General features: G+C 30.6%; 1 protein-coding gene and 1 long non-coding RNA gene across 7 annotated transcripts in view; one reads left to right on the top strand and one right to left on the bottom strand.

The window, feature by feature from the left end:
* The window catches only part of LOC114933958 (uncharacterized), a 187,222-nt gene that overhangs the window by 4,382 nt on the left and 165,178 nt on the right, over positions 1–17,662 (top strand). The gene's annotated exons all lie outside the window — the stretch shown is intronic.
* Positions 453–8,877, bottom strand: LOC114933955 (alkaline phosphatase 4). 2 transcript variants are annotated; one of them, XM_029306539.2, is made up of 8 exons: positions 8,463–8,877; positions 6,708–6,810; positions 5,600–5,820; positions 4,923–5,115; positions 2,908–3,074; positions 2,379–2,690; positions 1,523–1,949; positions 453–1,331 (listed from the first exon to the last, which is right to left on the bottom strand). In XM_029306539.2, the coding sequence occupies exons 2-8, from the start codon at positions 6,790–6,792 to the stop codon at positions 1,096–1,098; spliced, it is 1,641 nt and encodes a 546-aa protein (XP_029162372.1). In that variant the 5' UTR covers positions 6,793–6,810; positions 8,463–8,877; the 3' UTR covers positions 453–1,095. The 2 variants fall into 2 exon arrangements, with proteins under 2 accessions (XP_029162372.1, XP_085343279.1); XM_085487153.1 differs by lacking the exon at positions 8,463–8,877 and having other exon boundaries at positions 5,600–5,800; positions 6,708–6,775.

Here is a 17,662-nt window from a genome sequence, read left to right as displayed (position 1 = left end):
TATAATATATAAATATCTTTCATTATTAAAAAATATAGTTTATGTATTTTTAACTAAATTAGATTATCTACAGAATAAGTAAGATAAGATATTGTATTTTGAGTTATAAATATTATATCATAAAATATATTTACGATGATAAGGAACTTTATTTCACAATCATGATTATATAATAAAATTTATAATTGTATAATCAGAGTTAAAATTTATCAATTTATAACAAAATATATTCTGATGAAGTACTAATATCTACATAGATTTGTATTCATTTTGTATAAGTATCGTGTCAAAAGTACATAAAACTATTCTATATCTCTTACATTTCGAAGAACAATATTTATAATTTTTCTTATTACAACTGTTTTTTATTATAATGTAAATATAATCTTATATATATATATATATATATTTTTTTTTTGTAAAAATAACTATATAAAAAATATTAGATTTTTCTCTATAATTTCTCAGTAATATTAAATAATATTTTTGCTCGAAACTTGGCATATGTCATATTATAATTATATAGAATAGCTATTAAACATACTTTTTACATACTTTTTACATAATGTTGAAATGTTGCAAATGTATATATCAGGATATAATGGCTAATATAATATAATCCAAATTTCTTTATTTAAGAAATGTCTTCAATTTAAGAATAAAATTCGTCACTGCGATATTTGAAAATAATTACCGCATTATCGAGTTATAATGCGCAAAATTGCGTTATAATCTGTATTATTCAATTAAATCATGATCATTATTTGCATCTTAAATTACATTACAATAAATAAAATTATGAGAAAGTTAACATATATTAAAATGTAATTACATCTAAATAAGCGGGAAATAAGCGAGGTAACTTACGATGATATCGTATACGATAATCGCAATTGCGATTTAGTTTAACTTTTAACTTATTAAAAGCACACACGTTACGTTATTAATAAAATTTACAGTTAAAATATTCTTTAGTAAAAAAAGATAATATTCGTTAAATAAACATTATTTGTACTAATTTATCAAATGGGAGTTTTTTGTCAATGACATAAAATCATTCATTTTGAACTATGAAAAGTAATGTAGTATCGTTTATCAGAGTCGTATAAATACCATCGTTAACGAAAAGGCTATCAGAGCTATGGACGATATAGTGTTTTGTCCTGCTGAATTAAACCTGGTATTTAATGGTGTTTTATTGACATCGTAAAAATAGCGATGATAAGCGTTGTCGCAATGAGATGGCCAATCTTTGAAACATGCCGCATATGCCACGGCGTGAGCGATATAATTCTGCTCAAAAGTACCTCGGAACAAATGCGCGTAAGGACCTGTAAAAGATTTCATTTGTTTATCGCATCAATAAATTAATGTAATCGCAATTTCACTTTACTCAAATTAATTCTATTGAACAATTCAAACGTGACATGTTACGATAAAAATAAAATTTATATTCATGACAGGACGCAAAATCCAATATAATATATAGCTTTTAAAAATATATAGGAATTGTATTTCTTACCGATAGCATAAACTCCGACGTCTTCCCCGCCATGACTCTCATCCTTCAGGTACTTGCCAGCAAAATACATATAAAAAGGATTGTTTTGGTGAGTCGGGTCTTGAGCAACGTTTCTCCAGGTCTCGTTAACGTTCTCGCTATCGTTTCTCCGATGATAAAAGAATCCTGGACCATTAGCATAGGAGAGCGTCTCATAGGGACTCTTAGAATTAGATTTGTTGGCGAAACCGAGAATGTCGTTGCCTCTCATGGGATATCCATTCAATGTAAAGGAATGCGAATGATCAGCTGTGACAATGATCAATGTCTCTTCTAAGTTTACAAGTCGAAGAGCTACCTTGACCGCTTCCTCGAGTTCGTACAATTCGCGCAGTGCTAGTTTCGCCCAGTTGCTATGATGAGCTAGATCGATCTTGCCGCTTTCAACCTAGAAAATCATGTAAAGCAAATTGTTAAAGGAAGAAAGAGCATTAATTTTTTATATGTTAATTCTGTTAATATTCTGATTCGGCGATACGGTCTTTTATAAAACTTTGAACTTAGGCAAAGATTGTAGCGCTCTCAAATTACGCATGATTAATGCGTTCAAGTAATATGACCTTGACAAGCATCCGGGAAGACGAAACCCTACGAACGTGTGCCTATGAACGTATTACGCGAAAGTGGTCGTTATCACGTAATTTACATAAGAATCGTATTATCATCATCAATCTGTCAAGATTCCGTATAGTTTCGTTTTTGTTTCATTAATATCATTTTAATATTCTCAAGTGCTATTCTCGCATAATACTCAGTTCCACATCGCGATCTAATTTACGTTGGATTAGATATTCAACATCGTTCAGTGATTACTGACCATTAGTAAAAATCCATTTTTGTTCTTCTTCAGCAATCTTATTGCCTGAGTCGTCATATTCGCTAATGAAGGAGTCTCGGCACTTTTTACAGCGTGATAGGGCATGTGATCAGACGAAAAAATGCCGAGGATGTGTGACGTGTTGTTAATGTCGATAGACATGAGATCCTGCGTATTGTTGACAGCTTTCCCTTTCGTATGATTCGCTTGCCATTCTTTTATTAAATTTCTACCATCAGATCGTAGACAGGCATCAGAATCAATTGGTTTCGCGTTCACGCCCAAATATTGCGCACCGCCACCCATGATAACCTTTAGAAGATATCGCCAATATTAGGTGCAATCACACACACAAGTTACGATTCTAGATCATTTTAGATCTAAAATATGTAATATACATTGTAGTGCAGATTTCTAAAAAAAAATGTTTTCACGTAGACAAATTAATAAATTTATATATACTTTTAATTTACTATTAATTTTGAGATTATATTTTAATTTATATGAAAATGCAGATAGAATAAATTACCTTAAATTGATTTCCCGGTTCATCTTCAATAAGTTGTCTGGCGATATCTTTGGCACAATTGCGCTGATCCTTTGGTATCGAGGTATCGCATTCCCACTCTCGACTGTTAGTATGCGCGTAAAGTCCCGCGGGAGTGGCGTGAGTGACACGAGTGGTGGTAACAAATCCTGTTAATTAATCGTACATGAATTATGGCTGAAATTTATTTATCAAAGTAATAATGACAGCAAAGAGTAAAATTAAAATTTTATTAATTTAAAAATTATTTTTTTCGGTTTATTATATCAAGAATATGCTTTTAAAATTAAAATTTCTAATATTAACGTTACAGTAAAGAAAGTATAAAAGAAAATATTAAATATGTATTATTATATCACGTTATACAACTCAAGTTTATTGTCTGTAAAAGATATTTTTATGATATAATTTATTAGCATAAAATAACAATTGGTAGGGTGCTGAGGTGCAACAGGAAATAAACGTGTTAAGTAACTAATCGGCGAGTCAGATTGTCAATGCAAAAAACTTTCGTTATTTCACCGAAGTAGAAATCAGTCATGGGCGATCGGTCGTCCTCGACAAGTTAGAAGGTCGGCTCATGACCTCCTCGTTTATTGAGAAGACTTTCACTGTATGTAACTTCAACGAGATCCACTCAGCACCAACACTTACGTTAATGGAATAGCTGATCACGCATGACGCATGTTCTCTACAGAATTGATACTGTATATGTATGTACATATTATGTCGGTACAATATTCATATTTAAGTGACACTTCTAAGAATGTCCCCTCTCCCCAAATAATCGCAAAAAGGATCAAAATTTTTTTTATATTAAAACTGTATTTAATTAAAGTATATTTGTAAGTTTTAATTTGAAAAACAAAATGTTCAATTAAATAAAAGTATATTTAAATGGAAGTAATAAAAATATTTTTTTAATTTACTAAATAAAGAGTGCTAATATAAAAATATATATTATATTTTTCACCGTTAATTTGGAATTATTAATAATATTCTGGATTTGGATTTGTTTATTTAGTATAAATTGTAATTAAATACAAAATACACATCATCAAACGACCATGTAAATTTGCTGTATATGTATAACGTGATATAATATAAACATTATGTATATATTAATACGAGAAAATTTATTACAGTTCTAATAAAATTATTCATTATATATGATTGAGTCTATATAATCATATATAAAATTTAACTTTATCACGTAAACTTATTGTTCAGCAAAAAAGATATATTTGCTCGATTTGTTATCTCGAATAATGAAATATCATGCTGTAGAAAATTTAATTAACCGACAATAATCGGTAACAAACATAAGAAAGAGATTCTAATCTATTTCCTCAACTTTTAATTTTTATAATATTTAAACTTTAAGTGCAAATTTATGTCAAGGTTTGATCTCGTTATTAATAAATAATATTATAGATTAATCGAAATTTTTATTTTATTCATTGATTGATCAAGGTTTTAAACGACAGTCGAAGGATATTTATTTTCACGATTGAATAATAACTCTCAATTAATTCTATTATAGATGTTTTTTTTTGAGCAAAATTACTTATAATTTAAAAAGACATTATATTAAAGAAATTATATTATAAATTATTCATCAAAATTATATCAAATTATAAATTAAATATATAATTTTTTTATAATTCGATAATTCTAAATTAACGAAGGTATAAAAATTAAGTATTTCTCTACAAACTTTCAAAATTTCGAAAATCTAATTTACTATCTTTCGCCAGTATTGTATTTACTTCGATTGAAATTTCAATATAGCTATTAAACATATATTCGCTATTAGATAAATAATATATGAAGCACTTAAAGTAAGCAAATAAAAAGAATAAAATTTATAATTTTTACAAATAAGAAAGACAAAATTACAAAAATGTTTTAAGAGATAATTTATGTAAACATAAAATATAAACCGTTTTGTAATTATTTAAAATTAATAAAATATTGTAGACTTCAGAAATTCTTACCTGTATCCATACCGGATTGTTGTGCCCAATTAGCTACAGTGGATAGTTTGCTAATTTCATTGATCTTCTTATCGCATTTACTATCTTCGGCTCTGCCATCCAATCCAATAACATGATATCGGGTTTTTACACCAGAAAATATTGCAGTAGCCGTTCCGGCGGAATCAGGCACTTGTTTATCCACATTGTAAGTCTATAATGCGTAATAATTGTGAAACATTTATTACGCGAAATATATTTATATTTATTATTTGATATGATTTTGATCATTAATAATAATAACATTGATTTCAGGAAATATATTCTTATGCCTTATCCTTATTATTGACAACTAATCAATCAAAATTTTCAAAGTATAATATTTTATCGATTAAAATCGATATTGCATTCATCATTTTCGGTAGGATAAAATATAATTAATCACGTCTTTGATGCGTGATATAAATTTATACAGAACTTTTTTTTTTATATTTAGTAATTAGAAGATCGATGAAAATTAATTGTAATGCGAGTATTGCATTTGTCGTATTTTCTCGACACCGATAAACGCGGCGCGTCCTTATCAATGGCGGCGACAGAATTAAACGGCTTAACGTGACAGGATTTCTAAATATCTTACGCACCTCGCGAGACCGCATCGAGATTAAAGGCGCGATCGATGCGATTTAAATATCTACCTTGGCTAAGCCGGTGTTGGGGAACTTCTCAAACTCGAGTTGGTATTCCTCACCGGTCTGGCCATTGAGCTGACCTATGTAAATTCGGCCGGATGTGATGCTAGACAAACCCATGCCGTCCCCGATGAAGATGATCACGTTCTTGGCACGGTTCTCGTTGTTCCGGTGCGCCAGGATCTTGTGTAGGGTCTCTTGGCCGGACTTCAGCCAGAAGGACATATCTGATGAGAGATCAAAGTTTCGCCTCGTTGCCAGAGACTAATACTAATCGATTGACCGTGATATTTGTAAGCAACATCAAAAGAAGCATCAAAAAAATGTTTGAGGGACATTAGATTATATGTTTTTTAGACATGACTGTATTAATAACTGTTGAACAAATAATGTCTTATTGTTAATGAGATTTGCTTCTTCAGATTGTAATCTTATCTATATGTGATACATATACAATGGGGAAAAATTTACGCAACCGAGATCAAGGTACTAAGTGATCGCGTGAAACTCATATATTTTGTTTGATTATTGATTCTCTACAATATTAGAGGATAAAATTTAAGAAATAAAATGCATATTAGAGAGGCATTTTCTGATCAAATTTGTTGTGAATAGTCTTATATTAACAGGAATTACTTTACATGAATGCATTTCAATATTTTGATAATGTATTTTTACATATAGCTTTTATATTATCTACATTGACGCGGAAAAATTTTAAAGTTATCGTATATGTACAGTATTGACAATAATTAACAAAAAGTGCATTTTACACGATCGGTGATTTTATCGATGTTTTATCGTGAAACATTTTTTGCGCAAATTTAATTGAACAACAAGGAAACAATTTGTTTTTTTAAATTTATCAACACAAATAGTACATATTGTTCATAATTCTCTTCTTCTTTGTATGTCTATCATATATTTAGAATTTGTACCTCACTTGCTTATTAATATTATAATTGTAAAAAATAATTAGCAAAACACGAAATATTAAGCACATATCTACATATCTATCTACGATATGTAACTGATAGAAATCAATCACGTTCATACTGAAAAATTTTGACGTTTAATTTAATAATTATTTCATAAAATGTAAATTATAACAAACCTTCATAATCCGTGGACCCTTTACGTAGCGCTTCAGAAGTCTGAAAAACAGCTGTGACGCAAAGTAACAGAATGTATTGCTTCATTGTGTATGTCTTCTTTTTCTGTAACAGATAAATAATTCACCATTACTTTTCTGTAAAGAAACAAATTATTTTCTCTTATTCGCTCAATAACGGATTGAATAATATTGATTGTTATCGATTGTCAGGACTGCGAAAAATTTGTCGACATTAAATTTGCTCAAACATAAATGTTAATTTATCAACATTTATTTTAACGATGCATTTTAACAATAAATTTTTTCGTCGATTATCGCGATCTATTACCCATTCATTATTTAAATTTTGTTTTTATTTTGTATTACTTAAAATCGAAGGTGTTAATAAATAACCGTAAGGTTTTAATAAATAATACAAAAATAAATAACTAATATAAATACTAATATAAGATAATTGAAAAAAACATTTTTAAGCAAAAAAAATATGATATATTGCAAATTTAAATAATCATTGTACTATTCATCGTGCTTGCAAATTACGCGCTTCTTATTTTATGTAAATTTTATGCAAATGTTCAATACAATTAAGTATAAATAGTTTATTTCATATAATTGCTAAGTTTTAAGTTCATAATACCACATATAATTATTTTTTAAACAAAACCTGAAACAAAATATTAGTTCTATTATATCAGTTCTATTTTTTGTTTTACTAGAATTTCTTTAGCGCAGCGTGACGTTTGTGCATACATTAAAAAGTCGATGAAAAAAAGTGTCTTTTTTTATTTGTTCATACATTGTTTCATTGGTTATTCTCTAGTTTCGTTTGCTTAAATGTTTGCAATTGCGTTTTTTTTTCACTGATTCGCATTTACTATAGCCAGTATAAATTACGGTTCACTCGATGTGATCAGCTGTTTCCTAATTTGATACGCCATTAGCTTTGCGATTATCGTATGTGACAAAGGGGAACTGTACAAGGGTCAGTTACCAAGCTAATAAAATTACTATATCACCAAATGTATATCTTGCTCTTCAGGAATTTCAACTCGATATATATTCACACAGTTTTTTCTTTACGTTTACATAAGCGGTTTAAATATTTACATATACGACTCTTTTCTATGCCTCTGTTTTGAAGCAAAACAATTATTGTGTAAGTACTCTGCAGTTTCTTTGCGAGACACTTATATTATTATAGATTCTTCGGTTCGAAAATTGGTTGGTTACGGCACCATGCATAATAATTGGATATAATTACGCGGTTACGACTCGTTACACACGGTATTGTTATTTTATGCTCGACATCTAGAAGATTTCGAGTAGTACGATTACTAACAAGTCGAGACGAGTGTATAATTTTTGCATCATGTCACAGTACATTAAATATTTTTACAATTAAAATATTACATTGTATTGTAATATTTATAGTAATATGTTTTTAAATCATTTATCATCGTCTTTATCAGTTATATATTTTTTCTATATTTTTAAAATCTAAACTCACTTTAAAAATGATATAGAATGAATTTCTAATAAGTCAGTAATCTATTAGAATGCTGTTCGTACTATACATGATACACACTTACATATTAGTGTGTATATGTGAATAGGGTCGCTCGTCGACCTAGTTCTTATCTCATCACCTTCTCAGCATCTGCAAACTGTCTGTACGATTCTACATGTTTCTTGCACCCCAAAGTGCGGTTTTAATCTTACACATGTATAGCAAACAGGAAACTAAGTTATACCTACCTGACTTGTATCGGGAAGGAATACGTAGATACGGCGTGGTACTTCTCGATGATGTCAAATCAATGCAATTGGATCTGTCGATATGTCAATTCAATGATGTCTCGGCGATGCGCGACTTGAAACGAGACATCCTCGGAAATGAAGCGCGTGATTTTCGAGAAAGCGTCTTTGAAATTTTAATTACTTCTTACTCTAATGTTTGACTAAATTCTTTGGTCGCTTAATCACCTCTTGCCGCTTGAGTTGATTGGCCGTCGATGAGATTGTGACAAGTGTCGCTTGGATTCTTTTTGAATTACACGACGCGGCTGGAAGGCGCGAGTTTGAAGCCGAAGCGAGATACCGGAGCGAGCCAGCTTTGTCACTTTATATAGCGTTTCAAAGGCCGTGGCGGATTGTGTGTGCACGAGGTGGCGAAACGTGCAAGGGACACTGAGTACGCGGATTCTGCATACGGAAAGGGAGGGGGCAGAGCGATCCCCCTCGTGTGCTGCTAATCCGACCGTAATTGACGGGCTCTGTGCCATTTTGTCTTATGTCCGCGATACGGATTAATTCGTGAGCACGAGGCACCTTGTCGCGAGATCTTCCTTTGTCTCAAAGCAACGCAAATAAAAAGAAAATAATCATTTTTTAATTATAATTTAATTTTAATTTCATTTGTATAATGCATTCATTTTATTAATTTAATAGTATGCGAATATAGAATTTTTAAAAAGAATTCTAAGTTATTGTTAGAGCGTTTATTCATTTCTTAATATTTACAAGAATTTTTTTTATAATTAAAATGCAGTTTAAAAGTTTGAAGCATATTTGCTTTAATTTTAATAATAAAATTATATTTTTTAATTGTATCTTGAATTATTTTTAATTCTTTAAAATTTTAAAAACTATTTTTTAATATATAATTTTTTGTGAAATGTATTATTTAATTTAATTAAAAGTGTTTGACTAAAGAATTTAACCAAAAATTTAAATAAAAATAGGAATTTTTTTAACATTCAGTACATGCAAGTAAAAACTTATACGTATAAACATATATATTTGAATAATTTTACATACGTTTTATCAGGAGAACAAATACTGTTGTTACTTAGTTTGAAGCTTTAACGTTTTCTAAAAATAGCTTAACTTTTTTTAAGAAAGGTATTCACGTTATTACCTTTTCATTTGCCAGGCGATAGTGAGCTATTGCGAAGATAATGTGAACAAAATGATACGATATGGTTTAAATTATCCAGTCATAGAAGTAATGGAGCAATCTCAATATTATTGTTAATATAAAATAAATGATCACTTTATGATATGTTATTTTTCAATTAAAATGAAAAAAGCTCAATATTAAAAATTAAAAAATGATTAAAACAAATTAAAAATATTAAAAATGTTACATTGTGACATGTACGGATATTTTACTAATATTCTGCAATTTGTAAGATATTTAGTCTGTGTAATTAGTTTTTCCGATAATTATTATAATTGAAATTATTTCACAAAATACTCATTATTGTCATCACAATTCGCGTATTTCGTTAATACAAAATAATGATTTAATTCCATTATTTACTACATTTATATTTTTTAAGAATTATTCTTCAGAATAAGATCAAATTTCTTTAAAAATAGATGTTATTATTCGTTTAGGTATATAATTCTTCCGATTTTTTATTCAAATTCTTTTTCACACCTGTTAAAATTAATATATAATTATTCTCCTAGTTATATGTATATTTATAATTTCTAAATTTTCATTAATTACAATATTAAAGAATCTAAGAGTTTTTTTGAAAATGAAAGATTTTGATGATTAGAGAAAAAACAAGAAAACTCTATACATCAATAATAGTAGATAGGTTAATAATAGTAGCCATGCCAACAAAATTTTTTATCTGCATTTCTTTTCTTAATTTCTGGTTAGTGATTTATTTTTGTTCTCATTGAAAGATATATACATATGTAGTATTTTTATTCGCGTATTATTAGTTTTATCATTCATAAAATAAAATATTTCATATTTTATACATATGTTTATTAAACTTGTTTTTTTATTTAAAAAGAGAGATAAAACATCAATTTTTATAAAATTCTTTTATCATTTTTCAAAATGTGAAAATATCAGTATTATTTGATGATTAGTATCCGCTTTTGAAATCTCGATAATAATATCAATTCTGATTCTGTCGTGATTAATTAACTGATTAAATTTGATTATTATATGCAATTTCATTTTGTTTTAACAATTAACATGGGCAGTTTTTATATGAGATCAAAGATATTAACTAAATTATGATTAACTGATATTCTTGTATCATGCATTCGGAGAGTGAAGATATACTTTTTTATGACTGATTAAGATTTGATATCGATACATGTGTGACGGTTATGTATCTTAAAAGATATTTATTGAACTATAAAAATAATCTTATTTGTTACCATTACACGTGATGTTATGTTCTTAAAATACAATATTAATATAAATTTAGAAATTTATTTCTTTTTTATTTTGCATCCATTATTTATGTAAAATTTTAAAGGTTTCTTTGTGGTCTTCAACTTTATATAAAAATTATAATGTCTACGATTTTTTGCGACAATTGCTTTACTCAATACTTAATGATTAACGTATTAAATTATGTTGTGTGTATTTATATATGTATGTATATGTGTGTGCGTACATAGCCAATGATTAAAAAAACTTCAATGTTAACACGTAAATCCGCGTGTTTTATTCATGAGTTAGTTGTAATATCAGATTAATCCAGTTTGCAGGTGCACTTATTGATTTAAGATAGTTGCACTGCAGGCTATTATCATATTTGTCATCGAGAAAGATTTTTTTTCCTTAATCGTGCGTTTAAACATTCGATATATATTGATTGTTAAGCGTGTGATGACAATTAAGTTTCAGCTTATGAAATATGAAATTTTTTCGATTGATGCTTCAGCGATATTTTGAGGCAATGTATTGCGCGATTGACACGCCGCTTGTAGATTGTGCAATAATCAGCAGATTTCGGAGACGGCAAAGTCTTATGTAAACAATTAGGTAAAGCTCTATGAGATGGGTAATCGGGGCGATATGATATTTGTAGTATTTATAAGACAACGTGACGAAGAAAAAACTCCAATTACAAAGCTCATAGTCGATCTCAAGTCCCGAGAGGTGTGAATCAAGGTTTCTGTCTCGCGATTGGCCGCGGTTATCGACACGTGAGACAGGTGAGAGTCTTGCGTGTCCCTCGATCGTGGATCGCGCGAGCAGAGCACGTGATAATACGGCGCAGCACGTTTTTGTGATAATGCTGCCGTGATCAGAGACTGATTATCACGACCGCAAGTAGTATCTACACGATTTTCATACGTTATCTCAAAAAAGGCATGATAAACAGTGATGGCACATTGCGCATCTCTTAATCCGTCTGCTACCAGATATTGTATTTGTAGAGAACTTAAGAAATGATGCGCGAAGGCATAAAGATCTCCAGAAATTTCTGCAGCTTTTGAGACCGTCTCGTAAGCTTAATGTAAAAGTATATTTTTTTCTAAGAAAATTATTTCTAAGGGAATTTTTTTCTCTGAAAATTATACTTCATACGACGGACAGAATTTTCTCTTCCCTTAGAATTTACCCTGAAAATCATAGTACTTGTGAGACAATATGATATTGGAAGAATTTTGCAAGAGTTTCTCTGATTAATATTTACCACGATAAAAAATATTAATATGTACATAGTAAAATTAATCTAACAAATTTTATATCTTATTGTGATAGATATTAAACTTTAATAAACTTTGATTGTTTTTTTTGTCAGAAAGAAATTTTTGAAAATCAAAATTATTGTTCTTAAAATTACAGAATTTACTTTAAAATAATGAATTTATGTTTTCTATTTTTTAGAGAATTTCAGAAACTTTAATTTTGGATAAAAAAGTATTTAGATAGATCTTATATAAAAAAGGAAATACAAATATTAATTTTACATATTAGTAATGTTATCTTATATATATTTTGTTGCTATTATTAGAACGCAATTTGAAATAAGAAATTTCTTTATTATAAATAATACAAGGGTATTTAAAGAATATTGCAATAGCGACAAAACTTAATTAAAAATGAAGCAACAAGAATCCATAATTATCAGTGAATTTTTTCTTTATGAGTGCCGCTTAAATCTCGATATTATATCTTATCACAATTTTTAACGTATATATATATTGAACGTATATATATTGAACGTATATATATTTTCAACGTATATATATATTGATATATAAATAGATACAAAATAGAATTATTATAATGTCTATCGAAAATTAAAAATATCTAGAAGCAAGAAGAGAGATTAAGATTTTAAGACTATTAATATAATATTTTTAAAAAATGCTACTTGACCACTAAATTATTTATGGAAAATAAATTTCTACTAAAAGTTAATTAACTATTTTATCTATATCAGATAACTAAGATTCAAATAACAGTAGACGATAAGAGAATACTTACTTGCAGTCAAGAAGAAGTAAATTTATCGTTACAGTCGATAAGAACGAAATCTCTGAGCATATAAATCATTTTATAAAAAGAGGAAACAATTAAAAAAGTAGAAAAATGAAGCTTGTAATATATTATAAAATTTTGATATAAATACATTTCATGCAATGACATTAAATATTCAAGCGTTATCTTACGTAGCGCTAGCGCTTATACACATTCATACAAAGTATACATTATTTAACATTTTACTTCGTTTTTATGCGATTGTCTGACGTTAGGTAAAGTGTATTTATTTCAAATGCAATTATTTTTTTCACGATATTTAAATGCTCACAAAACAATGGCAAAATACGAATATAAAGGCGTATAAGATGCTAAGTGAATATTTTTAAAAATATAGATAACATAAAAATATGTTTCATTAGACAAAATAATATGTTTCACGATAATATATATCTCTCACTTTTATATACTCAGTTCTTTTTATATCAAGAAATAGGAAAAATATTAAGCAATTTTTTAATTAACAAATACAATCACTTTTTCACTATCCTTAAAATTGATTAATATTTTACAATATGTAAGCTGTAGCTCATACACACCTTGTATTAATATTTTTATGTTATGCATATTAAAAATACGGTTCTAAAATTTGACTTCTAACTGAAACAGTAAATGCACTCGAGAGGTGTCTGTTGTTGAAAATATTTAACTTTGGTTAATAACAATTTTTTATATTATTTTATATTATTAATATTTGTAAAAATATCTACTTATCATTTTATGTATATACGGGAGTAATAACGGCTGCGAGATAGGGAAAGAGAGAAAGAGGGTGGAGGCAAAGTCGTATACCCGAGAAATGTGCAGGGGTCGTTGTCCGTTACGGGATGGACTGCATAACAGCCGAATGTGTTACGCTCTGCTACAGCATTATGCAAGAATCTCGGTGACGCGGAGCCGGGATACAGGATATCCGTGATCGTAGCTGCGAGATGCTGCGCCTCGTCTCGTCTAGTCTGAAAGGAGATCTCGTTATCAAATGCTCTTCAGTTGAAACGGTGATGCAATACGCAAAGCCGCATTTGAGCGCGCGAATCGTAGGATTTTTCACATGCAACCCCCCAAGTGCGACGATCAAATCTTTATTCGAGAACGTATTATTTATTTTCCAGATCAACAGATTCCATTTTTTTTAATAATCGAGTATATTATAAAGAATATAAAGCATACACGAATCTTTCTAAACGTGACTTTTATGTCACTTATTTGCTTTTTAAATACGAGTAGTAATAATATAAAGTAATTAAAAAAAAGTATAAAGATACGCACTCTCATTTTCCTCCATATTATGTACATGAACTTGAGATTCTAGTTTTACTGCTTAATTCAGTAATGAGATTTCGCGACAAAAAAAAAAACAGAAAATATAATTAAAAATCTTGTAACCGCTAGACTTTAGCTAAAATTTCTAAAATTATACAACGGAAAGGCTCTCCGACAAAATAACTTCTATGACTTTTACTTTACGTGTAAATGCGATTATTACTCGGCGGGTAGAAATGGCACCGCGCAAAGCTGTAGAATCTAAATTCGTCGTTCGCTATGCAAAATACGAGAAACGCGTGAAAGCGTTCGCGGTTCGATTTCCATCGAAAAATAGTCGAGTCGTTTCGCGCGGCCCGGTTGGAAGTTTCGGTCCGTTGTTGCTACATATGCATTTCGCGGCGCCGACTAGGATCCACAGTGCAGATATGCGTAAAGCTGCACGCAGTGTAGGCGACCGAGCGTTAATTGCAAAAGCAAACAATTGTTCTGTGGCGGGGGTTGAGCCCGCCACGCTCCGTCATGTCGCGCGAGCACGGATTTTTCACGGGGCGACAACTTAGTTTCGCGCTTTGTGCATACGTCACACACTGTATACGCATTGCAGTGAAATGCCAATGCGCGAGCGGTTTCATTGCGTGCAAAAGGCGAAAAACACGTCACGAAACTTTCGCGTTGAATCTCGGATCTCACCCTCTTCTCACCCTTCACGCGCGTTATGAATATAAGCGCGCGACCGCGCAAGATATATACTCGAGATTCTCGCCGCGCTATAAAGAAGCTAATGAAGCCGTCCCTGATTGTGCACTTACGCGTGAATTAAAGTTCCTTAAATATTTAAATTTGCACACGACGCGTTAAATAACATCTCCATTTGTCTCGGATAAATTGGATTTCTAGGTAGACCAATGAAAATATTTAAATTAGATTCAGCGGCACACTAACGCTCTAGTTAAAATTAATTATTTAGAATAAAATTTCTTTGTATTTTTTTCTGAAATTTATTATACAAAAAATTAGATTATCCAAATGTATAATAAGAAAATTTCTTTTTAATTAGTCTTTTGAAATTTTTACATTATTTTATATTCACGTACGTTCCACGTTGACAGAATAAATCTAATTTGAAAATATAAAATTGGTAAGCTTTTCTCTATACTCATCAAGTTATCTTAATCACGATGTTATCTTGCAGAACAGCTATGATTTTCTTTCACAAACTTCTCACGAGTACGAATTCTTGATAAGGAATATTGTTTTATCCACCACTACGTTGGAGAGGGTCCAATGAACGAATACTCAGGGATATATCTTGCGCGCGCTGATAAGAAACTTTGCAGCTTCTCTCACTAAAGTCGTCGAAAGATTAGAGTACAACTCACTTTGAGCTTCTGGCGAGTGGCTTTCATAAATTTCATATTTAAATATTCTTCGTTTAATGTCTTTCACGAAATGTCGCTTAAAAAGAGATAACATTTTACATATATTATATATACATATATACATATATACATATATACCTATATATTATATTTATATACTTATGCACACACATGTATACATATATATGTTCTAGCTGTATATACATCTAGAAGTGGACAGAGAATTAATTTTTTATTATGTTTGAGAAAATTAAATAAATTGTTTAGAAATTATATTTCGTAAAATTAGGCGTTGTAAAATGTAATTGTTACATTCTTCTTTTTTACTCGCGGATACATACATTTACTGTCTTTGCATATACATACATACGAACACCCTCTGATTCGGACATTTCGAAATCGGTGCTTAGGAAATAGGACGAGGCTATTTCCGCGCAAAGTATAATGTGTGTCTCGTGTTGCCGGCGTCTTATTCGTAATTAATTCACCCGTAAGCCCGGATCGTAAACCGGATTTTCTCTCTCCCTTTCACGACGAACTGGCTCTTTTAGTGAACCATCTCCTTCTGCAATTCGACCTCATACAGTTACATACTGCTACGTTAGACCAATATCCCGGGTCCTGCGGGATCTCCGGGCTGCCACTCACACGCGGAAGGAGCACGCGAGTACGTGCACGCACGCACACTTACCGGGACTCACGAGTTACAGGCGTACGTACACAGGCTACGTAATGGGGAATATGCAAACTTGGAACGCAAAGTAAACACGGACCGTAAACTGCCGTGTTAATTTCAAGGCCGGGCTCGGATAGAACCGAGACGCTCACTGTTTTAATTAACCGCAGATCCGAGGGCCACCACCGTGATATCGTGATTAAGAATTATGACGCGTAGTGGGAGTCGTCTTTACGCCCGCGCGTGTTATGCGTGCGGCTAAGGCTGTGCCTTACAAACTTTATACGTGCCGTGAGCGGCTTCGTGGAGTTAAGTCGCGACTATATCGATTAAAAGTTACGACAGATCCATTCTTACCTCGCCATCGTTTTACGCGTGATGATGAAACAGAACTAACGCAACGGTTCGCAGAAACTCGCAGTTTAGGAATATTCTTCGTTTACTATGCGGTAAGATGTACCATATTAGCACTAAAATGTGAAATTACCTTCGTGCATTCGCGTTAGCTACATGAATTTGAGGACAACAGCTTGCCTTCCAGGATATTTGCATAGAAATTTAATATCTAACTGAATAAATAACACCCTAACAATGCTTGTCTCTTTGGCGCAACTAAAATAGAGAAATTCTTAAAATCGGTATTCTTTAAATAAAAATGTCTTCTAAAATGTCTTCTCTATAGATAGACTTATCTTCCTTCTGTGCTTTTTTGCACTCGTTTTTATCTCTCCTAAAAATACCAGTGTTGGCAAACTGTTCTTTTTCTCCCAGAGATAGAGATAATAATTTATATTTGTTACTCGCCGTTTTTTTCGGATTTTATTATTCTCGCAAGATTATTTTTTTTGTATTTGCGTTTGAGGGATGCGGGCGCGTGCGATAATGTCGTTCTCTTTTTATTGAAATATACTACATTTCGATGATTTTTTGTGACCACAGCGACTAATACAAACGCGAACAACATTCATGACGCCTAACAGATTCATTATAATGGCGGAACAAGGCAAATCTCGCGTTTTATTCAGCTGTACTCATAAATCCGGTTCGGACATAAAATCGAAAACGTACATTTTGGACTTTATCGCGATCACTACCACACGCATATGTGCATGCAGCCTATTAAATTGCATTCACATAAAAAAACTCGATTTAATTATATCATCTTCACGAGATATTTACAGCTGACTGTTTTCATAAACTTTAATCGTTATACGACGTTGTAAAAGGTTCCATTTTTATATACCATAAAATGTTGTAAACGCGATGTTTAGAATTCATAACAACAAACAGAGAGACGAAGTAAGGAAAATAGATTAGAAAAAAT

This window comes from Nylanderia fulva, unplaced genomic scaffold (genome assembly GCF_048542155.1).
Source record: "Nylanderia fulva isolate GAGA-0341 unplaced genomic scaffold, ASM4854215v1 Scaffold50, whole genome shotgun sequence".
Classification (NCBI taxonomy): domain Eukaryota; kingdom Metazoa; phylum Arthropoda; class Insecta; order Hymenoptera; family Formicidae; genus Nylanderia; species Nylanderia fulva.
Note: the sequence above shows the minus strand (reverse complement) of the source record. Positions and strands in the feature narration are given on the sequence as shown.

Bases quoted from the DNA above. Each gene is read 5' to 3' on its own strand.
- LOC114933955 (XM_029306539.2), bottom strand. From the start codon at position 6,792: ATGAAGCAATACATTCTGTTACTTTGCGTCACAGCTGTTTTTCAGACT. The intron at 5,821-6,707 runs GTTTGTTATAAT...ATCTCTCATCAG, and splicing joins AGGGTCCACGGATTATGAAG to ATATGTCCTTCTGGCTGAAG. The intron at 3,075-4,922 runs GTAAGAATTTCT...ATTAATTAACAG, and splicing joins ACAATCCGGTATGGATACAG to GATTTGTTACCACCACTCGT.